Genomic DNA, 26,247 nt, shown 5'->3' with positions numbered 1-26,247 from the left:
TTGTGTGTGTGCGTGTGTGTGTCCCACATCTGTAATTATCTGATGGTGTGTGTGTGTGTGTGTTATGCTTGTTTCCTCTCTGGGCTTTGAAGTGTTTTCTACAGGAAGCTTCACACTGTTTACTCTGCTGAAACATTCCTTCCTACAACCAACCCCACAAACACACACACACACACACGCCTCTGCGTGGGCTTTCACACACACATCAAAGCGGCTGAATGGGGGTGTGAGGGCCTGCTATTCTACAGGTGTGAGGCTATTAGAGCCTTGTGTGTGTGCGTGTGTGCGTGCACGTGTGTGTGTCTTACATCTTTGACAATTTAAATCTTTTTTTAAAAGTTTCCTCAAATCAGCAGAATTAAATTATCATAAAAGCAAAACAAATGTCTGTTGGTGTTCCAGTTCTATTAGTGATCATGTTATCTAGTGACTGGTTCCCCAGCATCCTTTTCACCCATCCCAGAGTCGTTTAGAGACAGAGTAGCGACAACGGACGTCCACAATGCTTGATTCCAAGCGACAAAACTGGGCTTTTGGTAATTTTTTGTCAATAACTGCATTGATTTACAATATTTATACATATATCATCATATGTATGTGTATATACAATATATGTTTATGTAGTTCCTTAAATGTTTTTTTCCTAATGTAAATTTGTTTTAAAGATTAGTGTAAACAGCTAGATTACCTGCTTTTTTGACGTTGTTAAAGGAACGTGTGCTTAGCGCTCCCCCTAAAGGTCCCTTTTGGTTATGTCACTGGTGTAAAAACTCCACGCCCCCCGCCCCCTGCCCCACCCCACAGCTACATGTGCACCTTTGCTCTCCTAAGACAGTATCAACCGATCACTGATAAGTCCTAATACAACAGTGACACTAAGGGTGCTTGGAAATGTGTGTGATGTGTTTGTGTGCTGACAAAGCGGAAAATGGATGGATGGATATTTGTGTGTGTGCTGCCTGATGGAGCGCTGGGTTGTGAGTGTGTGCGCGTGCCTGTTGCCGTGACGACAGTGTGTGTGATTGCTGTGTGTTGCTGCTGAGCTGTCACTGATGGAGTTGCTCCGTTCCTCAGATAAAGGTCTTGTCTGCTTTTTTTTGCTGACTCCGCCCTGATATAAGTTTGAGAAAAGTGAATTAGTGAACAACCGTGTGCATAATCTAGCATTGAGCTGCTGCAAAGCAGTACGTCTACTACCAGGTCAGAAGCAGGAACGTTGCAAGTGCTGTTTTCTGTCCAGAGACAGCAGGGGGGGTGAAAGACCCCCAATCACCCCATAAACACTTGTATTACCCTCACAGAGACTATGAGAAGGACTTTTTAAGGTGAAAAAGTTACACAGTTTTGCTTTAAAGCCAACATTAATTTGATTAAAAACTGTGTTGATATGTATTTTTTACAATATGTATTGCTTTGAATTTTCTTTAATGTTCTTAAACTTGTATTAAGAGCAATCACATCCCAATGTTTAATAACCATACAACTTTTATACATATAATTACTGCTGAACAATTCATTGCATTTGCGATAATATTGCAATATCATAAAATGCGATTTTCTAATCGCAAAGGATGCATTTTTTTCTTGTCCTGTCTTGTTACGTTCAGAGAGTGTTTAAGAAAATAATTGCATAATAAATCGCAATCAGATTATTTTCCAAAATTGTTCAGCTCTACATACAACCAACTTCTATTTAGAAGGGGAGACATTTACAAATTCATACTAGTTTATTTTCTTCCATTTCAGTAATCCCATGGTTATTAAGGGCCTATGTAATATTAATGATTTCATGTAATCTTTGACTTTCAGATATCTACGTATATAGTTCATATACCCTTGAAAGAGCTCTGGGACAGACTAGACAAAAGGAGTCTGACAGGTGATCAATGATGGTCACATGACAGCACAACGGGTCAGGGGAGATTAGCATTAGCAGCATGATGCTGTTGCATTGTTTATGAAATTTGTATGCAACCCTGCCCTTCATAACACTATCAATACATGAATACATAATCTTTAACTTGCATGTGCAGAAACATGGAGAAAGTGGCCATTAAAAAACAAACCACATCCAGACAGGACACATCGAAAACATATTTACTATGTTTATACATCTATGAAAATAGACATTAGATTTTTACTATGCACTTATGTACCAAGATGAATTCATTAAATAAATGTCTAACAAAGTCAGAAACATTAATAACTTGTCGTACAGTTTGTCTGGTCCTTTCATACATAGTGTATTTGCATGTAGTCTCCACCATGGTTTGCTGTGCTGCATCGGGATGCTCCAATCGCTCCGAAAAAGGAGTGAAAATGTTTGGCTTTCCACCCGAACCAGAGAGGAGAAAGAAATGGTTAGGCAAAGTCAGCAGGAGCAATCTAAAAAAGAATTATCACTATTAAAAAAAGTCTGAGGTAATCATATTCAAACACTTCATTTGCACTTTTTATGTCCTAAAATTATATTTAATTCATTCATTTAATTTACCACAGAAAAATAAATCACGTTTAAACATATTTTCTCTAATTCCACATCGTTGGACGAAATGGCATTAATAAAATTGAACCTTGTGGTTTAAGGTTGTGTGTTGCTAACTTTATCCAGTAACGTTAGCATATCCTAGCCTCATCTGTTATCTGCTAATAATCCCTTTATCTATAATATATAGGGATAATCCACTAACATGCTTTAATGCACACGTTAATTGGTTTAGATACGCTGATAATAATAACCAATATGATTATTTAAACGTCTTACCGTTCAAAAGTGCATCACAAACTGTCTAATCCGCTCTAGCTCCATTGGCTACAATAGTAAACTGATCACTTCCAGAAACTATTGAGGCTCCATGAGACGCCATTGCTGTAAAAAAACAAAAAAAACAAACGAAGTTGTTGCAACTCTGTGGGTACGCCTCTGATCATCCAGGACCTCTGTCAGTGAAGCCACGCCCCCTCAGGGACAGAGAGACCATTGAGTACTGACTAGTTTATAACTCTGTGTGATGCTGCTGAATGACTCCACTGGTGTTCTAAAGCAGCTGGCCCTTGTGTTAACTGGTGACTCAATGTTAGCTGGTCATCATTTAACACAATTACCAGTTTGAGCAGAACAGCAGTGACCTACTGTTTATAATGGTTTATACTGGTTAATTGTCAGGGTTAGGTGTGGACCCAAATGCAGGCATAGCGTTCAAAGAACTAGTTCATGTTTATTCCAAAACTTAACTTAAATCTAAAAGACAAAGAGTAGGAGGAGGAACAAAACAAGGAGGTTAACATAAGACAATGATCCAGCAACCATACTGTGTCCAAGCACTCAGGGAAGCTTGATTGGAACGGGTCACACCTGGGTGGAAAACATGAGGGAGCTAATTAGTCACAAACCAAGCACACAGACATCACTGGGGGTGGAGCCACAAGCAGGAACACCTGAAACACAAAGACAAGAGTTAAACACAGGAGACCAGACAGAGGCTAATCAACACTTCACACACACTGCCTAGTATGAATGTGTGTGTGTGTGTGTGTTGGTGGTGGTGGGAGGGGCCAATGGCGCACTATGGCAGAGAGAGAATTGGGTGACATTAATGCTGCTCTCATACATCTTTATATGACATACGTATAAATAATTAAAAACACTCACTACTTACAGGATATCTACCTTTTATTTGTGTCTCACTCATTATATCAAATTATTTTTATTTTTAACATACATTTTTGTTTAATTATGGCTTTCTTTTTATTTTGTTTCCTCACAGGAGTTAAAAACTAATATTTTCTGAATTTTTTTTTCAATATTTCTAAAAACTGGAATTTTAGAAAATTAATGCGGAAAACACAGAATTTGGAAAAAAATAAAATTGATTTTATTGGGCCCTACTATACTGCTCTATACTGGTTATACTGGTTTATACTGTGTTTACTAGTTTTTACTGGTTTGTACTGGTTATATTGATTTATTTTCCATTTTGTTCTGGGTTTAATGGTTTACACTGGTAATACTGGTTTATGTGGTTATATATTGGTTTATACTGGTTTATACTGGTTTATACTTGATTTATACGGTAGGGTTGATGATGTATATGATGACTGTCAGAAAGCTGTAGCTGTATTATGATGCTAAAGCCGTTGATGATAAAGTAGTATTATGATGCTAAAGCCATTGATGATAAAGTAGTATGATGATGCTAAAGCTGTATTATGATGCTAAAGCCGTTGATGATAAAGTAGTATGATGATGCTAAAGCTGTATTATGATGCTAAAGCCATTGATGATAAAGTAGTATGATGATGCTAAAGCTGTATTATGATGCTAAAGCCGTTGATGATAAAGTAGTATGATGATGCTAAAGCTGTATTATGATGCTAAAGCCGTTGATGATAAAGTAGTATGATGATGCTAAAGCTGTATTATGATGCTAAAGCCGTTGATGATAAAGTAGTATGATGATGCTAAAGCTGTATTATGATGCTAAAGCCGTTGATGATAAAGTAGTATGATGATGCTAAAGCTGTATTTCGTAGCTGAGTCTGATCCGTGTTTCTTGGCTCTGCTGAAACAACATCTGCTGAAGTCATCGTGTGCGACAGGAAATCATTGACTTCCTGATTCCTCTCATCCTTCCAAAGGTTTCCACTGGACGTCCTCAGAGATGAGAAACATGTGTTTTCTCTGAGGAGTTCTCAGGAAGTGCAGGGACGTGTTTTACAGCTTTGACTGCAGCTCTCAGGACATGCTAACATGCTAACTGCTAACATGTTATTAGGAGGATTATATAGAGATATGATTAATATTTGTCTCTGTTTTAAATCGAATGTGTTGTTAAATCATTTACAGCAAAACAAAAGAGTTCTTTTCTCACTAATTACTTTAAGTCTTAAATCACGTTGTTTTTTTAGGACCTCAGGTGTAGGTCACATGACTCGTGCCCCGCCCACTTACCAGCAGCTTTTCTTTGCCTCTGGCTTTTCAAAAAGAGGGAGAAAAAAGTCTTTGAAATGGGACCAAACGTCACGGGGGGGGGGGGGCTGCTCCAGTGTGTGTGTGTGTGTGTGTGTGTGTGTGTGTCCTTTGAGGAGCACTCATGCAGCAGGAGGAAGCTGCAGGTTTTGTTCCTGTGGTGGGAAATCTCTGGTTGGCTGCCCTCGAACACTCATGCTGAGTTTTTAATCTCACTTTTCTTTGGAGCTCCTGCTGCTCTCTGCACAGCTCAGCCCATCCTTTCAAAATAAAACTCGCTCTTAGCAAATCTTGAGAGAAAGCCTCTACATTAGCTTTTTTTTTTTGCATCAATATAATGCCAATGTCCAGATGAGGAATCAGGAAAAAGAAAGATGTTTTCCCTCCCCTGGGAATCATTTCTGTGTTTTTGTTATTTATTTGTGTCCTTTCTACTCAATTAATAAAAATTAATGTAGCGTGACAACGTTTGCGCATAGTCGCAGACATTAACGTTTTGTACACGTGGGAACTTGACGGTGGCGTTGGCGAGGTGGTGAATTGTAGCCATATTCATCTCATTCATTTGACATCCTCACATATCACAGTTATAGATCTAAGTAATCATAGATATTAAGCCTGCAGTGTTCCTTTAGTTAGCCGTTAGCTCCACGTATGCTAACATGTTCATATGGCCACAAATTCTCTCTTCTGCCACAAATAATCGTTGAATCCCATTGGTCTGCAGCTCGTTCAAGCAACCACTCACGACCTTTGACCCTTTATGGTAGAAAATGAGCATGTCAACAGGAAGTGAATTCACCTGTGCAAACATTGAGCTAAGCTGTGATCTATTAAGTGAAAAGTAGTTGTCCTCTCTTATTCTGAAGTCCAAATATGCTCACGCTAGTTTGCGTAGCACGACATTATGAAAAGATGAGAAATATGACACATTTTGTTTGCTACACTTGTGACACTTTGTGATGATGTGTTTTCCTCACATTGATTTTTCCCGTTCGGATCAGGAACAATGGTGGACCATGCTTTAGTGTTACATGTCTGTATTTCCTGTGAGTTGGACTCAAAGCCTTGTCCTTGTGTCTGATGCTGATTACAGCTCAGCTGGGAGTGAGTCTCCACATCTGGATCTGCTCTGGGTCCAAACCCAGCCCTGCTCCCTGAACCCTGAGAGCAGTTCCTGTTTAATCAGGTTTAATCAGGTTTAATCAGGTTTAATCAGGTCTCTCTCTCTTCGTCCTCCTCTTGTTATGTGATTAGATACTGTTTCAGCTGTGTGTGTGTGTGTGTGTGTGTGTGTGTGTGTGTGTGTGTGAGAATAAGACCGTGGAACGACTGCTTTGGTTTAAAAGTTAAAAAAACATTTTCATTGGTTGTTGAGTTTAGTTTCATGTGATAAAAGTTGATTGGAAATCTGAAAATAATTTGATATTTCTCAATAATTCAAAAACATTCAGACATTAAACATCTGGAATCTTCAAAATAGGAAAAAAGTAAAATTTAAATTAAAATCTGAATTTTTAAAGAATTTAAAAAGTTTCTGAAATTTATATTGAAAGAAAACCTAAAATACATCTTAAATCTCAAAAATAAGTTAAGTTGGTGAATGAAATTGATTTTTAAAAAAAAAATCATATTTATCTTTTTTTTCTATTTTGAAAATTTCAGATTTTTAATGTCGCAATGTTACAAATAATTTTTAATTTCTGAGTTTTATATATTGGAAAAAAACTACAAATACATAAATAATAAAATCATAAATTTAAAGATTTTCCTGAAATATAAAACCATTAAAATTAAAAAAAAGAAAAAACATTTTTTATTTATAAAAGTCAGAAACTTTTATAAAATTCGAACATTTCCAAAAAAGTTTCTAAAATCGTCAAACAATTCACAACAAAAATTAGGAAAAACAGAAATAGGTATTTGTGTTGTTGTTGTTGTTGTTGTTGTTGTTGTTGTTGTTGTTGTTGACTTGTTTTCTCTTAAGTTGTGTTTTTTGGTTTTTTTCAGGCTGAATCTTTGTTCCAAACATCAACTTCCTTTTAATGTTTTACTGCCAGATGTTTTACTGATGTGACTCAGGCCTCAGGGTGTGTGTGTGTGTGTGTGTGTGTGTGTGTGTGTGTGTGTGTGTGTGTGTGTGTGTGTGTGTGTGTGTGTGTGTGTGTGTGTGTGTGTGTGTGTGTGTGTGTGTGTGTGTGTGTGTGTGATTAGCACTAGTGGGAAACACCTGGCAGCTGAGAGTCGACAGTTAGGACGGTTTTACTTTAAACTAACGCTTCGACTGTTGTCTGTGGCTCCTCCCACAACATACCACCTAATGCTCACCTGCCCAATCACAGGGGTCCTCCCCTCTTTACTGGCTGTGACCGCCAAAATAAAGGTTCCATAGAGCAGGGACCCCCACTGTAGCTGAAGGTGGTTGAACAGACATGAACATTGAAGAACAGTCATGTGGAGACAGGACCATCTATAAGGGGGAATAAAGGGGAGATTTTTGGGGTCCATCCATAAAGTCAGTAAAATGATGGTCTATTGTTCTATGAATCTGTGATAACCACAGTTATTTATTCATCTGAATAATATCCACTGTTATCCAGGAACGTTTATTATTATTATTATAGTCATCTTAAAGATGGAAATCACTAATAAAATGGTTCAAAGTGACCAATAATGGTGGAAAAAGTGGTGAAATGTGATTTTAAAAACCACAGAAATTGGTTAAAAGTTGCACATTAGAGTGGACAAAAACAGACAGAAAAAGTGGTAAAAAAGGGTTCAAAGTATCAATAATGGAACAATTAGTTTAAACTGGCAAATAATGGGCATGACAAATGGTGAATGTGGTTAAATTGGCAAAAATAATCATGAAATATGGTTAAAAGTGACAATAATGGGTCAACATATGTGACATTAGATGTAATCGTGGTTTATAAGTGATGAACATGTCTGGAAAGTGGAAAAAATGTGCTGAAAAGACATTGAAATGTGATGTAGAAATGTAGAAATGTAGCAAAATACATCAAAAGGAGCAAAAATATGGCAAGAAAAAGTGATGAAAATAGGTTAGAATATAAAAAGTTTGGTGTAGATTCAGAAAAAGGGTAAAAATAAACAAAAATTCGATCAAATTGCTAAAAAAAATATTCTTAGTTCCTTGAAGGCATCTTGAGACCCCCCTACCAGTGTCTCACGGCCCCAAATGGGGTCCTGACCCCAAGGTTGAGATCCTGTAGTGTAGAAAGTGTCACAATGGGACAAATGTGTCCAATTCCGCCCATAATTTCCTTCAAAATGTTGCGCTACGTGTAACGGGTAGACGTGTTATCATGTGACTGAATGCAGGGCTTGATCTGATGTGTTGGTTCACATTATTTTATGACTGCATTCTAATGTGGAAAAGGCCCTGGAACAAAGACAGGTTTAGATGGTGGTGTATTAGCTGAACTGGTCATCAGTTTATCTGGTGACCCGACATTGCAGAAGCATGTACATGTACATTAAAGGTGTCAAAAATCATGTCTTGGGATTTCCTCACATGTTTTTAGGAGATTCTTATTGTTAAACGAGAGGCTGAGAGTCGACATTATAAAGTTTTCTTAATGTAGTGTCGCGTGATTTCAGGGTAAGGTAATGTGGGCGGGGCCAGATGGACCAGATACAGAGAACTGACCTGAGATCATCACATGTGATTAAATTAAACTGATACATGTGGAGGGATTGGAAACAACATGACATCATAGATCACACACACACAGACACACACACACACACAGACACACACACACACACACACACACACACACACACAGACACACACACACACAGACACAGACACACACACACACATAGAAAAGAGGAAGCTTTTAGGTTCTTATTCTCTCACACTTTACTTGGTGTTATAAACTCTATTCACAGATTGAAGAAAATCCAGAGTTTGTGCGTTTATGTGGTTTACTTTGACCTTTGACCCTGGCAGCCGTTTCCTTTTTTACCTGGTTGTGGGGACCGTTTTTCTTTAATTAGAGCCAGCTCTTTGGAAGTGTGTGTGTGTGTGTGTGTGTGTGTGTGCGCGCGGGTGTGTGTGTGCGCGCGGGTGTGTGTGTGCGGGTGTGTGTTTGTTTAAATAGGAAAAAGAAACAGGAAGTCTGACTGTTTTGTCTCGTCACTAAAAGACTTCCCTTGATTTTAATTAGCCTCCAATTCATGCTGTCAGCAGCACGTAAAGCTGTGCAGGTCAGGGGTCAGTGCCTGTGTGTGTGTGCGTGTGTGTGTGTGTGTGTGTGTGCGCTACAGAAATGTTTGTCCTCTTTGTCCACACAGACCTGTTTGATGGCTTTAGGGTTTATTTTAGTCTCAGTTCACCAATGAGAGGCTGACTTCACAGGCTGTGTAATAAAACATCTGTGTGTGTGTGTGTGTGTGTGTGTGTGTGTTTGCTAACGAGCCCCACACACCTACTGTGACACACAGTCTGATTGGCTTCAGTGTGTGTGTGTGTATTATATTGAATGTATGTGAGTTTGTGTGTCTTTATATGTGTGTCTATGTGTGTGTGTGTCCTGTCTGAAAGGGTGTGTGTGTGTGATGCTGGTGTTGTGTTAAGCCTGGTTTATGGTTCAGCGTCAGGACCTACGTCGTCAGCGTGATGCGGAGGTTGTCCAACTGTACTTCTGTGTAGAGGGAACAACTCGCTATGCGATTGGCCGCCCTGCGGCTAGGGGGTGTGGCTGTGTGTTATTGTTATAAATAAGCATCAAAAAGTCCTTGTTTATCTTCCGGTCGTAGAAAACTATTATTAACGACCTACTGTACGTAGAGCGGAGAGAGAGCGGCGAGGTCACCTGGTCTACGGCACCGGGAAGCGAGTAGTTGGGAGCGGAGCATCGGTGTAAAGATCTCTTTAAACATAACGTCGTGTCTGCTCCTCTGGCCTCCGCAGCATGTTGGTCATTGTGGGGTTGCTAGGAGACAGTGTGATGGAGTTTACTCATGAATATCAGGCTTGTACTATGATGTAGTAACCAACTGTTGCCATGTAGGTGGGAACGGCGTTTACGAGACAGAAAATGGTTCTACAAGAGTTAATGGTTGAGTGTCGCCATCGTGAGAGAAAACGATCAACAACCAAACGGGTCGACTCAGCATGTTGAGAGGAGGAGGTGCATGTGTGGAGAAAAACACAATAAGAAAAGCATTCAACAATAGTAGAATAATAATAATTCTGCCATCAAAAGCCTGGTCTCAGTGTTTCTGTAGTTTTATAGAAGGAAACTAATGTTGAGGTGTCACTAAAGCTTTTTGCTCAGAAACTCCCTCTATTCAACTGCTGATTACGGGAGAACGAAACCAAAAAATTAATTATCTGATGAAAGTAGAGTTTATTCTTTCAGAGTCAGATTTTAGATTATTATAGTACAAAATATTCTGTGGGTCTTTAAAAATCAGTCAAAATGCTTTAAAAAAGCTGGCAGTGAATGAGTTTTTATTTATTAATTTTTTTATTCAGTTTATTTCTGACATGGGTACGTTCACTCTTTTTTTTTTTGTACATGCCGAAAAAGGAGACGAGAGAAGCAGTTTGCTTATCTAAGTCCCGTCCCCTGTTTTGAACACAGATAATTTACATCAACACACACACACACACACACACACACACACACAGAGGTGGTGTTTCGTGTGCTGCAGCCATGAAAGGAAATAATAAAACTGTGACTCAATCCACTGTAGAAACAACTCTCGTATCGCTACGCTAAACGTTGAAACATGGCAGTGACGACTGGGGCTGAGGTTTGGAGCTTATCATGGTGCACGTCAGGTTACGTAGAGCGCTACGTGCGTCTACGTAGGCCTAGATTTTATGCAGAACCTTATATGAGGCTTTATTCAGTGTTTTGGATGTTCTGACTGCTAATAAACATTCTTGTAAGTCGCGCCGCCACAGGCCATGCTGGGATAGCTCCGCCCACAACGCTACACACTATAATTAGTCCTGATCTCTCTCAGTGTAATGTTACTCTTCTTCTCTTAACCTGATCTCACTCTGTGAAAAACAAAAGTCTTTTCAGTTTTCACCCAATCAATAGAAAACAGCTGCAAAAATACACAAAACAATGACAAACAATAACAAAAACATTCAAATTCAGGCAAAGTGACAATAAAAGGACCAAGAAAACGCGCAAAACGTCATTAAAACAGAAAAACACAAAATGACACAAAATTCTCAATAAAATACACAAAACGACCACAATAACAGATAAACACTGTCAAATGAAGCCAAATGATCAAAAAAAACACAAAACAATAACAAAATTATTCAAACTGAGGCAAAGTGACCATAAAAGGACCAAGAAAACACAAAACAAAGACAAAAACAGCAAAACACTTTTTAAATTAGGCAAAAAATGTCTACAAAAGGACACAAAATTACCAATAAAATACATTAAATTATTACAAAAAGCACAAAAACAACTACAGATAATAAAAAAAATCTTTTAAAAAACCACATAAAATTATTTGAAACAACAACAATAATAGTACAACACTCTCAAATGAAGCCAAAAGTGCACAAAACATTGTCATAATGAGCAAAAGGGACCTGGAAGTAAACAAAATGATGAGGAAAATTCACAAAACAAGCAGAAAAAACCTCCTAATAATCAAACATGAATTCACATGATCTTTATTGATCATAAAATAGTAAAAAACAACAACAATAACAAGTAAACAGCCATAAAAAGAAGACATCAGCATCTACAGTATAATGATGAGCAGTGGGAGCGTTACACCACCAGATTAGCTGCTCCTGGACGAGGCTGGACTGTGGTTCCACTGGTGGTTATGGTTCAACTGGTGATGCTGTTATTCTGTGACTGAGTTTATAATAAAACAAACACAAGTCCAGCCATTTTACACTTTATTTTGAAGGTTTTAGTGTCTGAAGGAGCTAAACGTGTGTGTGTGTGTGTGTGTTCAGGTCCAAACGGTGACAGAGGGAAGTCGTCGACTGCTCGTCACCCTCAGAGCTGACAGTGAGTTCTCATTTTGTGTTTTTCTTCTCATTAAATTTTTTTTTCTGTCGTTTTGTGTCTTTAGTGGGTTTTTAGAATTTTTTAAATGTTTAGTGGTTTTGTGTTTTGTTGGTAGTTTTGTGTCATTTTATGTGTGTTTTGTGTTTGTTGTGCGTGTGTATTTTTAATATTTTGTGTATTTTCAGTGCATTGTAGGGCATTTTTGGTGTTTTTTTGTGTTTTATTTTTAGTTTGCCTTTTTGTTGTGGTGTTGTGTGTTTATGATGTGGTTTTGTGTGTTTTCTCGGTAAAAACTGAAAAATTAACCTATTTATACAATTTCCATCAGTTATTGTTTAGAGGTGCATCCGTTTCAAAATAAAAGCACATTATCTACCCTGTCTTGACCCTTCCTGTCTTCTTCTTCTTCTTCTTTTGTTCTTTTCTCTGTAAAAGTCAAGTTCCTGAGCTGTGGCAGAGCTCCGCCTCCAGCTTTTGTTGGTGACCATGAGTGTGAACGTTGGTTCTTATCCCCCTGAGACCAACATGAGTTAATGCTCTTTGACCTTTGATACACTTTGTGTTCTTATGAGAGAACAGTTATATTATTGAATGTATACATGAGTTAAACATTTTATTTTAATTTATATAGTGCATTGTTGGAAAATATAAATATTTTCATTTCCTTTTAATTGATTCTTTTAAGCATTAATATTAATTAAGTCGTATTTTAATAAAATCTTAATATTATGAGAAAAAAGTCGTAATGTCATGAGAATAAAGTTGTATCTTAAAAAAATTGTAATTTTGTTAGATTAAAGTTATAATATTTCAAGACTAAATGTGTTATTTTTCAAGAGTAAAGTTGTATATTTAAAAAATTGTAATTTTATTACATTAAAGTCCTAATATTTGAAATGGTGTTAAGGGCTTTTTTGGGGAGTTTAAGGGTTTTTCATATTAAACACTAAGTGGTGGTGAGGAAGTAAATGAGATCTGTGACACAACTTTAATGTTGCCGTAACGCAGGTCAAAGGTCAGAGGTCAGAGGTCATGATCATGTTTGAACAGAAAAGGAAGATCTTCTGGTTGAGCGTTATTGAAACAACCTCAGAAAGCACGCTGACCTCTGACCTCAGAGCTGTGACCTTCTTCAGCTCTGAACACGACGAGTCTGAGCTCACGCCTCCTTTTCTCCTCTCACTTCATGGCTGGATGCTCCTCTTCCTCCCCCTCCTCCTCTTCCTCACATCTTTTGTCTTTCAAGAAATCAAACTTCAGTCACAGTTGAGGAAGTTTAAACCATTTATATTGACTGTTTATTAATATAATGATAAGAGGACAAAGACAGTGTATAGTTTTTATTTATGAACCTCTGTTGTCTGAGCTGTAAGGTGAAGCTCTTTGGAGGAGCTCAGAGTAGAGCTGCTGCTCCTCACAGTGACTCCTCTGTTGTCCTTCCACAGACTGCTCCCTAAACTCTCCTCTGGGGAAACACGTGATCCACGAAGTGTCCAACGTGTCCTTCACTCACTTGTCCTGTGAGGACCAGGCCGCCGTGGTCGTCCATTGGGCTCCCAGTCCACTCGGTTAGTCCTGTGTCTTCACCTGTCCGTCCATACGTGATCCTTTTGTCTTGTCCTACTTCCTCCTATCTTTCCTAGACTACACTCACCTCCTCTTTTCTGGTCTAATCCTACCTTTTCCTGTCTTTTGTCTTGTCCTATCTTGTCTTGTCTTTCTCTACATTATCATTTCTAATCTCATCTTGTCCTACTTATGTGTATGTCCTACCTTGTGATGTCTTTATCATGTCTTGTCCTGTCCCATAGTACGGTTACAGTACAGTGTTACAGTGGGTAGTTGCATGTTCTCCATCAGTGTGAAGTATCCCAGCGTCTCTTTGATCTCCATCCCAACAATGGGCAGATTTGACCACGAAGGAATGTGTGTAAGGTGACCCCCCCTACACACACACACACACACACACACACACACACACACACACACACACACACACACACACACACACACACACCAGTCGTCTGACTGGGAGACTTTTTCTAAACAAAGAGACCCAGTGTCTCAACAGGACAACGAGGACAAAGACTCAGGAACAACCTGTGTCTCTTGTCTTGACTAATGATGTCAAATTATTACATTTTTTTAGATTTCACAGTTTCACATCTGAACTTGAGTTAAACCAAGTCATTGTTAGCCACTGCTAGGTCAATGCTAAGCTAGTCATCCTCCAGGACTGAACCAAACTATGTGTGATCTTTGTGTTTTTAGGCTGCTAACAGCTAGCATGTATTTAGCTAGCATGTACTGTATTTAGCTAGCATGTATTTAGCTAACATGTACTGTATTTAGCTAGCATGTATTAAACTAGCATGTACTGTATTTAGCTAGCATGTATTTAGCTAACATGTACTGTATTTAGCTAGCATGTATTTAGCTAGCATGTATTTAGCTAGCATGTATTTAGCTAGCATGTATTTAGCTAGCATGTATTTGGCTAAAGCCTCGTCCAACAGGCTGTTATAACACAGCTGCTAATGACTGAGACCAAAGGTGAGACTGGAGTGGAAACAATCCAAAAACTAGTCGTCCTCAATATTTATCATGAAAATAAGGAAAATTGCGATTAACGTGCGTTAACATTAATCAGCATTAATAAACTAATACGTCTTGTTGTCTTATCTTCCCTTTAAGTTTCACTCTTACTTTTTCTTGTCCTGTCTTCCTATTTATTTTTATTTTCTTGTCTTGTCTCGTTTTTTCTAATTTCTTCTCTTTTATTGTCTTATTTAGACTTATCTTAACTTGTCTCATCACAACCTGTTTTGTCTCGTCTTATCCCACTTTCTCTCATTGTCTCATTTTGAACTAGCTTGTCTTGTTCTGCTCTACCTTCTTGTAACTTGTATATAATAGTTTTTATGTATTGAATTATTACAGCCATGTCTTGTCTTGTTCTGTCTTATTCTTTTTGTCTTGACTAAAACCAAATTGTCTTGTTTTGTCCAACATATTCTTTCCTGATTGTGTCTTGTCTTCTCTCTTTTTTCCACCTTGTCTTGTCCTTTCCTTCCCATCTTTTTGTCCTGCCTTATTTAATCTTACCTCAGGTTAACTTGTCTTGTTGTACCTTATGGTGTCTTATCTTTTCTGACTATATATTGTCTTGTCTCATCTGGTTTTGTCCTATTCTAATTTGTCTAATACTGCCTTGTCCTATCTTATCATGTGCTGCATAGTTATTGATCACAGTGATTGATAACTGTCTGATAACTACTGTCATGCTCTCACACTAACCACGCCCACCTGAAATGTCAAGACTGCTGCTGTGTGGGGGCGGAGCTTAGGAAGAAAAACCTGTAGGACGACTGTGGCTCCTCCCTCCTCCACTCAGGAAAAGCATGTCCGGTGGATAGAAAAGGTGTAATTATGTGTTTTCAAAGAGGGGGGGGGGGGGGGTGACAAAGGAAAGAAAGAAGAAGAAGAAACTTCTCACCACCTTAAAACATGACTGGATTTGAAATGAAGAAATGATGTTGACGTGTGGAAAAGTAATAGATTACTTCCCTGTGTGTGTGTGTGTGTGTGTGTGTGTGTGTGTGTGTGTGTGTGTGTGTGTGTGTGTGTGTGTGCAGGGATCGAACACATCAAAGGATTCAGAGTTTACCTGGAGGACAAAAATCCCGATGGAAAACAGTGTCAACACCTGCTCCTGAAAGAGCCTCGACAGCTGAACTACACCTACAGGAGCACGGTAACACACACACACACACACACACGTGTGTGTGTACACATTAATGTGTCTGCAAACACGTTAACACATTAACACATTGTGCATTGTGCCCCTCTACCCATTCTAAGTCTATGGGAAATGTACGCATTCGATAGACTGGTGCGCACACACACACACACACACACTCTGGAATGGTCTGCCCCAGTCTCTCCGGGAGATGAACTGCGTGGACACTTTTAAAAAACATTTGAAGACTTCGCTTTTCAAAAAAGCTTTTAGTTAACAAGATTTTATTTTTAATTTTTACTGCCCTTTTATGATGCTACACATGTGATGTAAATGTATGTTTATTGTTTCTGTGTACAGCACTTTGTGATTTTATCTGCGAAAAGCGCTTTATAAATAAATACTTACTTACTTACTTACTTACACACACACACACACACACACACACACACACACACACACACACACACAAACACACACACACACACACACACACACACACACACACACACACACTCATCCCTAAATGAAGAAATGTTCAGTTTATAATGGTTTATGATTTGAGTTTGTTGTTATAAAATATCAGAATTCTAATTGAATGATTGGTTGAGTGAATCCTTCCAGTTATCAGATCAACACATGTCACTGCTGTGAACCAATCAGAGTCCTGTGTTTGTTTGTTGTTGTTTATCCCACAGAAGTTCAGCAGTCAGCCTTTCAGCGCTCTGACCTTTGACACCGACTACATGGTACGAGTGGTTCCTTTCCCGTCTCTGATGAACGAGAGCTTCTTTGTCCCGTCTTTCCTCAGGACTAACTGTGAGTGGCTCCGCCCACTGACCACACACACACACACAGGTTTAACTCAGTGTGAATGTGTTCTGTTCCACAGCCTGTGAAGTTCTCCTAGGAGCAGAGAACCTGGTCTGTAAACCATGTGAGTTTCAACCAATCACAGAGCTCCTTGTTTAGTGGTGACTGATGTTTACTATAGCAGGACGTAGAACTGGATGAGAACAGACAGGACAAGTTAGCCAGATGTATGTTAGCACAAGACAAGACAGGACTATATAAAATGAGCTTGGATAAGACAAGACTGAATAAGATGAGGTCAGAGGAAATAAAGAAAACACAGGATGAAGCAGATCATGGTGGACAAGACAAGTTTGGATGAGACACAACAGGACAAGACAGAAGAAGATGAGATAAATTAGATAGGACAGGACAAAACTAGAAAGGACAACACAACACAGTCCTGTTAATAGATTCCAGAAACACTTTGCTGGTGAAGCACTGCCCTCTGGTGTTAGAAGGGTGTATTACATTTTAAATGAAGGAGCCTATATATATATACTGTATATATATATATATATATTTATATATATATATATATATTTGTGTGTGTGTGCGTGGGTGTATGTATATATGATATGATAAAAGTGCCTAAAGTCCAATGTTTATTTGCAGTTTGGAAACCAAAGATCCTGAACATCTCTCAGCTCGGATCCAACCTCCATGTGACCTTCGATCAGGCTCCGCCCACCTTTGGCTTTAGCTTCTACCTCCTGTATTACAAACTACGACAGGACAAACCCTTCAGGCTGCAGCGCTGCAAACCAGTAAGACCATCACTCCCGCGTTTTAACACTCACCAGGAACCAGTGTAAACCTCAGAGATGTTTGAGTGTGAGAACAATCACTCAGATCAATGATAATGACATCAAACGGCAACAAAAATAGAAAGATTTACAACAAAAATCTCCAAAATAGACAAAACATAGATAAAAACACACAAAGTGACAATATTAAAAAAGATTCGCAGAAGTACTTAAAGCAACAAACAATTTCTCCTAAAATACACAAAATGAAAACATAAAAAACACAGAATTACAAAATATGTAAAAATCAATCTAATTAATTTGAGGCTTTGTAATTAATTTAAATTAATGGCCTAACATTAGACATCTTTGGGATGGACAGCATGGGAATAAATCATTTATACATTGTGTGATTGAACGTCTCACTAACACTACACAACCATCACTGAGTCCCTAACGTTCATCAGTAACTAAATCAATAATCAGTGAATAAAGACTTTTTTGGCTACATTTGATTAAATAAATGACCTTTTTGTGTTTCCAGGTCTTGAATCAGCCCAGAACCACGTGTGTCCTTCAGGACGTCACTCCGGGGACCTACACTATAGAGGTACTTGAACGCAGCACAGGAATTGTTACAAAAACGAAATAATTTGTTAAATATTACATATTTTGAGATAATAAATATATGGATAATTATCTTTTAATATGATGACTTTGTTTTTTCTCGTGTTATTACTAGTTTTTCTCATAAATTTGAATTTTTTTCAAGATTTTTCTGTTAACGTGCCTCTAAAACGCCTTTGTGTGTGTGTGTGTGTGTGTGTGTGTGTGTGTGTGTGTGTGTGTGCTAGCTGCGAGACAACAACAACACAACAAGGAGACAAACTCAGTATCACGTAAGCCAGGGTGAGACACACACACGTTCACACACACGTACACACACACACACGTACACACACACACGTTCACACACACGTACACACACACACGTACACACACACACACGTGCGCGCACACACACACGCACACACACACGCACGCACACACACACACACGTACGCACACACACACACGTACACACACACACACACACACACACACACACACACACACACACACACACGTACACACACACACACACACACATACACACACACACACACACACACGTACACACACACACACACAGGTTTAAAGCTGGGTGTGTTTGTTTCCTCCTCCAGTGCACTCCCCGTGGGCGGGGCCTATCCGTGCCATGGCCATCACGGTGCCTCTGGTCATCATGTCGGCCTTTGCCACTCTCTTCACCGTCATGTGTCGCAAGAAGCAACAAGGTGAGAAAATAAAAGTACCAGCGCTAAGCTAAAGTCAGGGTTGAAGTTTCAAAATAAAAGTCTTCGGGGAAATACATAAAATCAGGTTTGATTCTTTGTGCTCAGCGTTTGTTTTCTCTCTGTTTCTAGAGAACATCTACAGTCAGCTGGACGAGGAGAGCAGCGAGTCGTCCAATCACAGCGCTGCGCTAAGCGCTGAACGGCCCTGGCCCCGCCCCAAAGTTTTCCTCTGCTACTCCAACAGAGACGGCCCCAAACACACCGCCGTCATCCAGAGCCTGGCCTACTTCCTCCAGGACTTCTGCTGCTGCGAGGTGGGACTAATATAAACCAGTATAAACTAGTATGAACTAGAATAAACCAGTATAAACTAGTATGAACTAGAATAAACCAGTATAAACTAGTATGAACTAGTATAAACCAGTATAAACTAGTATGAACTAGTATAAACCAGTATAAACTAGTATGAACTAGAATAAACCAGTATAAACTAGCATGAACTAGAATAAACCAGTATAAACTAGTATAAACCAGTATGAACTAGAATAAACCAGTATAAACTAGTATGAACTAGAATAAACCAGTATAAACTAGTATGAACTAGTATAAACCAGTATAAACTAGTATGAACTAGTATAAACCAGTATAAACTAGTATGAACTAGAATAAACCAGTATAAACTAGCATGAACTAGAATAAACCAGTATAAACTAGTATAAACCAGTATGAACTAGAATAAACCAGTATAAACCAGTATGAACTAGTATGAACTAGAATAAACCAGTATAAACTAGTATAAACCAGTATGAACTAGAATAAACCAGTATAAACCAGTATAAACTAGTATGAACTAGAATAAACCAGTATAAACCAGTATGAACTAGTATGAACTAGAATAAACCAGTATGAACTAGAATAAACCAGTATAAACCAGTATGAACTAGAATAAACTAGAATAAACCAGTATAAACCAGTATAAACTAGTATAAACCAGTATAAACTAGTATAAACCAGTATAAACCAGTATGAACTAGAATTAACCAGTATAAACTAGTTTGAACCAGTATTAACCACGTAGAATATATCTACATAGATATTCTACGTAGAATATATCTACATAGATATTCTACGTTTTTAAGCCATGTCTGTGTTTCCAGGTGGTTCTCGACCTCTGGGAACATCTGGAGATGTGTAAAGAAGGTCACATGTCGTGGCTCAGCAGACAGCTGGATGAAGCTAACTTCATCATCATCATCTGTTCTAAAGGCCTCAGGTAAACAAACAAACCAACAAACAAACAAACAATGGGTTATTATGTTACACATGTTCCTGGTTTCCACTGGAGCCAATAATCAATGACACTATTTTATTACAGTGAGAACAGAACTATTTCAGTGCTGGTTCAGTTGCGTTCCTTCCTGTTTGGTTCTAAAAGTCAAAAGAGGGCGTCGTCCTGGCATCCTCTGGCTTTATCTTATTTGCTCCTCCTCCTCCACTGGGCCCGCCCCCCCTCTGACCTGTGTCAATAATCTGGAGCCACAGGTTTCAGACCCCTGTCCTAGGGGTACACAATATATATATATAAAATATTAATTAATTAATTAATTTAATGTTGACCTATCAGGATGATTTTTGTTAAAAGGTCATACATAATACGCCTATTAATATTACCTAATACTACTGTAATAATAAATAAATAATCTTTCATTTAACTTTAAAACCTCCACATCCTAAACATGAAATAAAAACCCAGTAGTTTATTAAAAACAAAAAACCTGTTAAACTGTATCATTCATTCTGTAAACATTTTAAAACTGAAGATCACTTAATGTTTTCATGCTGTTTTTTTTTTTTTCACGTTGTGTCGTTTTCTTAGTTATTGTGTTTTATCTATTGTTGTAAATGTAAACGTGTAATTGACAATGGAAATGATGCCTGCATATACCCTATTCAATTCCAGCAGCACCGCTATGTGCTAAGCTAACCAAACATGTGGGACTGGTGGCTACATGCTAAGCTAACCAAACATGTGGGACTGGTGGCTACATGCTAAGCTAACCAAACATGTGGGACTGGTAATAAAATATTGTAACATGCACAACAGAGAATATGTCTGAACACACATCACATCCAAAATAAACATCAAACAAAATGCATTAACACTCAATGACTGGTTCTTGATTCTGATTGGTCAGGTACTTTGTGGAGAAGAAAAACCGTCGGGGAAAGACGCCCGTCAGTCGCCGTAGCAACAGCACTTCTCTGATTGGAGGGTCCAGCAGTGACCTCTTCTTAGTGGGCGTGGCCATGATCGCAGAGAAGCTACGGATGGCGAAGCAGAGTGAAGGGGGCGGAGCTAAAGAGCTGCACCGCTACATGACTGTGTACTTTGACTATTCCACAGAAAACGACGTTCCCACCATGTTGAGTACAGCCCCCAGGTACCGTACCGTCTTCTTATTTTTTTAGTGGTTTGTGGAGGAATGTCTGATGGTAGAACCTTGGTTCCAGGTTCAAGCTGATGGACCAGCTGCCCCAGATGTTCTCCAGGCTGCACTCGGCTCACTCCAACCGGGATCAGCTGCCCCTCAACGTGTCCAGGAGGAACTACTTCAGGACCAAGTCTGGACGCTCGCTCTACGTCTCCATCTGTAACATGCACCAGCATATCAGCCAGAACCCCGACTGGTTGGAGCAGCAACTGGATCCCAAGAACCCTCCGCACCGCCCGCCCAAACCCTCTGTCCCCGCCCCCGCCGCATCTGACTCCGCTCCCTCCACCTCTCTGCCTGAGCGCAGGTTGGACTCTGGTCTGGTGCTGAACGACGTGGTGGTGAGGACGCAGTCACCGGACGGAGTGGAAGCAGCGCCCAGGAGGAACACCCTCCTACTGGCCCCCGACCCTCTGCCGGGGCCCGGTCCAGGTCCAGGTCCAGGTCCAGGTCCAGGTCCAGGTCCAGGTCCAGGTCCAGATCCAGATCCAGGTCCTAGTCTGCCAAACTGCTCTGTGTCCATGCTGAAACCCAGTCTGAGGTGAATATGAGTAACCATGGAAACCAGGGCTCGGTTTTTCAAAAGGTTTAATCCAGATAAAATATATTCAGATTTGGTAATCCTTTATTTCTATCCATGATCACGTGATCCATTTTACTTTGATTGGATCAATCTGATCCAGATAGAAACGTTTTGGGATCAAAGGCTTCAAGCCTTTGGAGACCCTGACCAACCTCCTGCATTCTGACAGAACCAGAACCAGAACCAGAACCAGAACCAGAACCAGAACCAGAACCAGCAAACAGGACGTGCAGCAATAGTTAGACACTATTTCTGATTTGTTTTGGATTCTAAAACCAGTGATGTCATTGCTTTATGATCCTGTTTTATCATTGCATGCATTTCTAAAAAATAATCTAAAAATAAAACAACAATATTTCTGATTGAGATGAATAAACATCAATTAGTGACAGAATTAAATATACAGTAATATTTGTTGTTAATATTCAGCTGTTATAAGCTAATCATTGTAAGATGATCTAATCACATTAAAACCTTATTAATTAAGTAGATATCTATAGGCTATACTGTATCCAAATGTAAATTATTTGATAACCTTTTAAAGTTTTGTTATATTTTGGGCCTTAAATCCATTCTGAATCACCTTCTGATGGATCTGTTTAATCCAGATGTTTTGGATCAAACTGATCCCAATCCTAATAAAAAGTTCTGATAAACCCAAACTAAAGGTTTGATCTGGATCAAAAACCAAGGTTGGATTACGTGATCTAATCTGTTTTTTCTTTTGAAAAACCCAGGTTTGTTCTGTTATCCAGTATCTGAGTGGATTACTTAAAACCAGGTCCAGTAAAGTCTAGTTTCCCTCTGACTTCCTGTCCCCCCTCCCCCAGGTCTCCCTCTGTCTCTGGGTCGTCTACTGAGGACCCGCCCCCCTCAGACCTCCAGGAGGAGGCGGGGCCTGTTTTTGCTCAGGCAGAAGATGGCCGTCCCTCCGCTCCAGAAGCCCCGCCTCCTCGAGACTCTGGAATCTACGAGTCGTCCGTCCCGTCGTCTGAGGTGTCCATCCCTCTGATGGAGGGGCTGTCTCAGGACCAGGCCGACACGTCCTCGCTGGCGGACAGTGAGTCCTCGTCTTCTGGGCTTGGTGAGGCTCCTCCTACTGTCGTTGTCTCGCTGCAGGGCGTGGACCACGTGTTGCTGACCACGCGGTGCTAAAACACTGTGTGTGTTTCAGGGGACGAGGAGCTTCCTGCCGTGGCCTCTCTGAGCTGCAGCGCCACGTTGGTTTGTAAAGCCGAGCTGCACCACCACCATCACCATGACGCCCATCACCATGACGCCCTGTCGCCCATCGCATCGTTGTAGAGAACAAGTTACAGCCAATCAGAGGGAAGGGAGACTACTTTGAGTACATTGTTGGTGGTAACCGTGGTAACCACCACGTAAATAGGACAACACGGGTACTCCTGACCCGTGGTAACCATAGAAACGCAACCTCCCAGTTGTTGGTTGTTGACATCGACAATGTGCATGTGCACAGTATAAACTACCAACAGAGGCTCCGCCCCTTCTGTTACCATAGTAACCATGGAAACCACCGCATTCCTCAACACCAAGTTGGGTAACCACGGTAACCACTGCAGAGTGTCGTGGTGGTTGATGAGTCCATGAGACAAACGGTGCATTCAGGCGCTTTGGGACAAAAGAAAGAAAACCTTCTTTCACTGTCTTTAATCTATCGTCTCTTCAATGTTTTACTGATTTGACTACGAGCCAAGTAACCATGGCAACCGTTGCCTTCCAGTTTAACACCACTCAACAAAGTGAGATGTTTAGTGATATCTGTTACCATGGAAATTAATCCTGTGGAGTTCAAAGACTATTGAACCAATCAACACACATCACCACCACTGTACACGTTCAATAAGAGAGTGTTTCTCAAATGGGGGTACGCGATGGCACTACAGGGGGTCGTAGAGAAAGAGAAAGTGGAAAATTAACAAATAAAGTGTCAGTCTTGGTCCTTCTCCAGGCGTGAGATGAACCAGAAATGATCAAAACTATAGAAACCAATCTATCCAGGAGCCACTGATATGTGGGCTCAGATTCAGAAATAAGACAAAGGAGGAACTAAACATTTGTGAACCACTGAGATAAGAGACGATAGGTTCACATAAACATTAAAGATGTTCACATACTCCACCTCATGGGAACCTGAGGTTCAGTTTGAAGAACCAATGACATCAGAACAACCTGTAACACACACACACACACACACACACACACACACACACACACACACACACACAGAGGACCTTTATATTTTATTTTCGATGGTTTGATGAATGTTGATCAGCTCAGTCATTGATTCTGGATCAATTAATCCTACTTTAGTGCAACGGACCCCAGGTTAGCCTGATAAGAAGCCTCTGTAACCATGGTAACCATACATAAAATGAACATATTAAATGTAAATCTTGTTCTGCTTATTCACTGAGTGAAGCTTTTTTTCTTCCATCGTTACGTTAGCATGTTGATTCTCATCTATGTGTGTGTGTGTGTGTGTGTGTGTGTGTGTGTGTGTGTGTGTGTGTGTGTGTGTGTGTGTGTGTGTGTGCGTGCGTGCGTGCGTGCGTGCGTGCGTGCGTGCGTGCGTGTGTGCGCGTGCGTGTGTGTGTGTGCGTGCGTGTGTGTGTGTGCGTGTGTGTGTGTGTGTTTTCAACCCAAAGATGAGCTGAAACCTTTTATTGAACTGTTTCCTTTAATATTTCATATTTATGATGTTTTCCTGTCTTATTGTGTTTAATTAAGGGATGTGTGGTTCTTCTGAAGTCTTTAAGAAGGAAGTAAACTCTGTGTAAATAATAATTGTATTTTTCTGTCCAATCCAGTACAGATTTGTATAGTTAGACGTATATATTTTCATAAACATGCTGTTTTATATTGAATTTATGTAGGAAATAAACAAACGTGCCCACTAACGTCTGCTTCAAAGTCTTATTGGATGTGTTTTTATTGATTAGTTCATCAGTGTGTGAGTCCAACACAAATACACAACTCATTCCACTCAGAATAACTTCAATTCTCTGTTTTTATTTTTGGGAGTCTTCTTTGTGCTCTGGGAAGGAACGCGTACAATGTCGGATGCTTGGTTGGTTTATCACCATGATCCAGTCCAGCTGACTGTACTATACTATACTGTATGATCAGTGTGTCTGTTAGAAAACAGCTTGTAGCTAAACCTACAGAGTTCAGAGTGCCAGAGCCTACCATAGACATAGAAAAATAGAAAAATAAAATAAATATATCTCAATTGTAAACGTGTGCTCACTTTTCCATAGGAATTACTCTATAAATAATTACTTCTGGGATTTTTGTTAAAGCTTAAATTCAAACATTTTATTGTATTGTTTTTTATCGGTTTTTATGTTGGAGTTCTTTCAAATAAGTGGTTCTCAACCTTGGGGTCAGGACGTCCTTTGGGGTTGCGAGACACTGGGAGGAGGTCGCCAGATGCTTTCAAGAATTTAAGAATATTTTTTTTAACAATTTGAGCCCATTTTTGCTTCTTTTTACCCTTTTTCTACAATTACACCAAACTCACCATATTTTAACTTATTTTCATCACTTTTTCTTGCCATGTTTTCTGACACTTCTACATCACATTTCAATGACTTTTCTGCAAATTTTTTCCACTTTCCAGACATGTTCATCACTTATAAACCCTTTCTATCACTTTTACACCTAATGTCACATATGTTGACCCATTATTGTCACTTTTAAACTCTTTTCACCATATTTCATGATTATTTTTGTCAATTTAACCACATTCACAATTTGTTCCATTATTTGCTAGTTTACACTAATTGTTCCAATATTGACACTTTGAACTCTCTCTGTTTTTGTCCACTATAATGTGCAACTTTTAACCAATTTCTGTGGTTTTTAAAATACCATTTCACCTCCTTTTCCACCATTTTTGGTCACTTTGAATTTGTGATTAAAACCATGATTTCCATCTTTAAGACGACTATAATAATAATAATAAACGTTCCTGGATAACAGTGGATATTATTCAGATGAATAAATAAATGTGGTTATCACAGATTCATAGAACAATGGACCATCATTTTACTGACTTTATGGATGGACCCCAAAAATCTCTCCCCTTTATTCCCCCTTATAGATGGTCCTGTCTCCACATGACTGTTCTTCAATGTTCATGTCTGTGTTCAACCACCTTCAGCCACAGTGGGGGTCCCTGCTCTCTGGGACCTTTATTTTGGAGGGTCCCCGCTCTCTGGGACCTTTATTTTGAAAAGGTTGAGAACTATGGGAAGAGATTTGTCTCTAAAAGGTTTTCACAAATATATCCACAGTTTTGACATGTTTTTTCTTCAGATTTTCACATGTATTTTTAGAGGAAATACAAATTATGCATGCAAAAAATCTGGAAAAAAAAGTGAAAATTGTGGATATATTTGTGCATATTTTTAGACAAATCTTTCTCCATAGAGGACCCCAGGTTTAAAATAAAGAAAAGAAAGGATGCAGTTAA

General features: G+C 39.4%; 1 protein-coding gene across 2 annotated transcripts in view; it reads left to right on the top strand.

Moving 5' to 3' along the window:
- The window catches only part of il17rd (interleukin 17 receptor D), a 26,576-nt gene extending 2,287 nt beyond the window's left edge, over positions 1-24,289 (top strand). The window contains exons 2-17 of one of the 2 annotated variants that reach the window (XM_028447957.1): positions 11,946-12,000; positions 13,446-13,568; positions 15,636-15,754; positions 16,438-16,558; positions 16,632-16,676; positions 17,207-17,358; positions 17,882-17,947; positions 18,192-18,246; positions 18,564-18,674; positions 18,804-18,988; positions 19,832-19,947; positions 20,870-21,115; positions 21,186-21,622; positions 21,653-21,707; positions 22,580-22,833; positions 22,924-24,289. In XM_028447957.1, the coding sequence (XP_028303758.1) occupies positions 11,946-12,000; positions 13,446-13,568; positions 15,636-15,754; positions 16,438-16,558; positions 16,632-16,676; positions 17,207-17,358; positions 17,882-17,947; positions 18,192-18,246; positions 18,564-18,674; positions 18,804-18,988; positions 19,832-19,947; positions 20,870-21,115; positions 21,186-21,622; positions 21,653-21,707; positions 22,580-22,833; positions 22,924-23,054 (2,271 nt within the window). In that variant the 3' untranslated portion in view covers positions 23,055-24,289. Of the gene's footprint in view, positions 1-11,945; positions 12,001-13,445; positions 13,569-15,635; positions 15,755-16,437; positions 16,559-16,631; positions 16,677-17,206; positions 17,359-17,881; positions 17,948-18,191; positions 18,247-18,563; positions 18,675-18,803; positions 18,989-19,831; positions 19,948-20,869; positions 21,116-21,185; positions 21,708-22,579; positions 22,834-22,923 lie in introns of both variants that reach the window. The other variant, XM_028447956.1, reaches the window with a different exon arrangement.
- Positions 24,290-26,247: the final 1,958 nt, after the last annotated feature.

The sequence above is a fragment of the Gouania willdenowi genome, chromosome 5 (assembly GCF_900634775.1).
Source record: "Gouania willdenowi chromosome 5, fGouWil2.1, whole genome shotgun sequence".
NCBI lineage: Eukaryota > Metazoa > Chordata > Actinopteri > Blenniiformes > Gobiesocidae > Gouania > Gouania willdenowi.
This window is presented reverse-complemented; position numbering and strand designations above follow the sequence as displayed.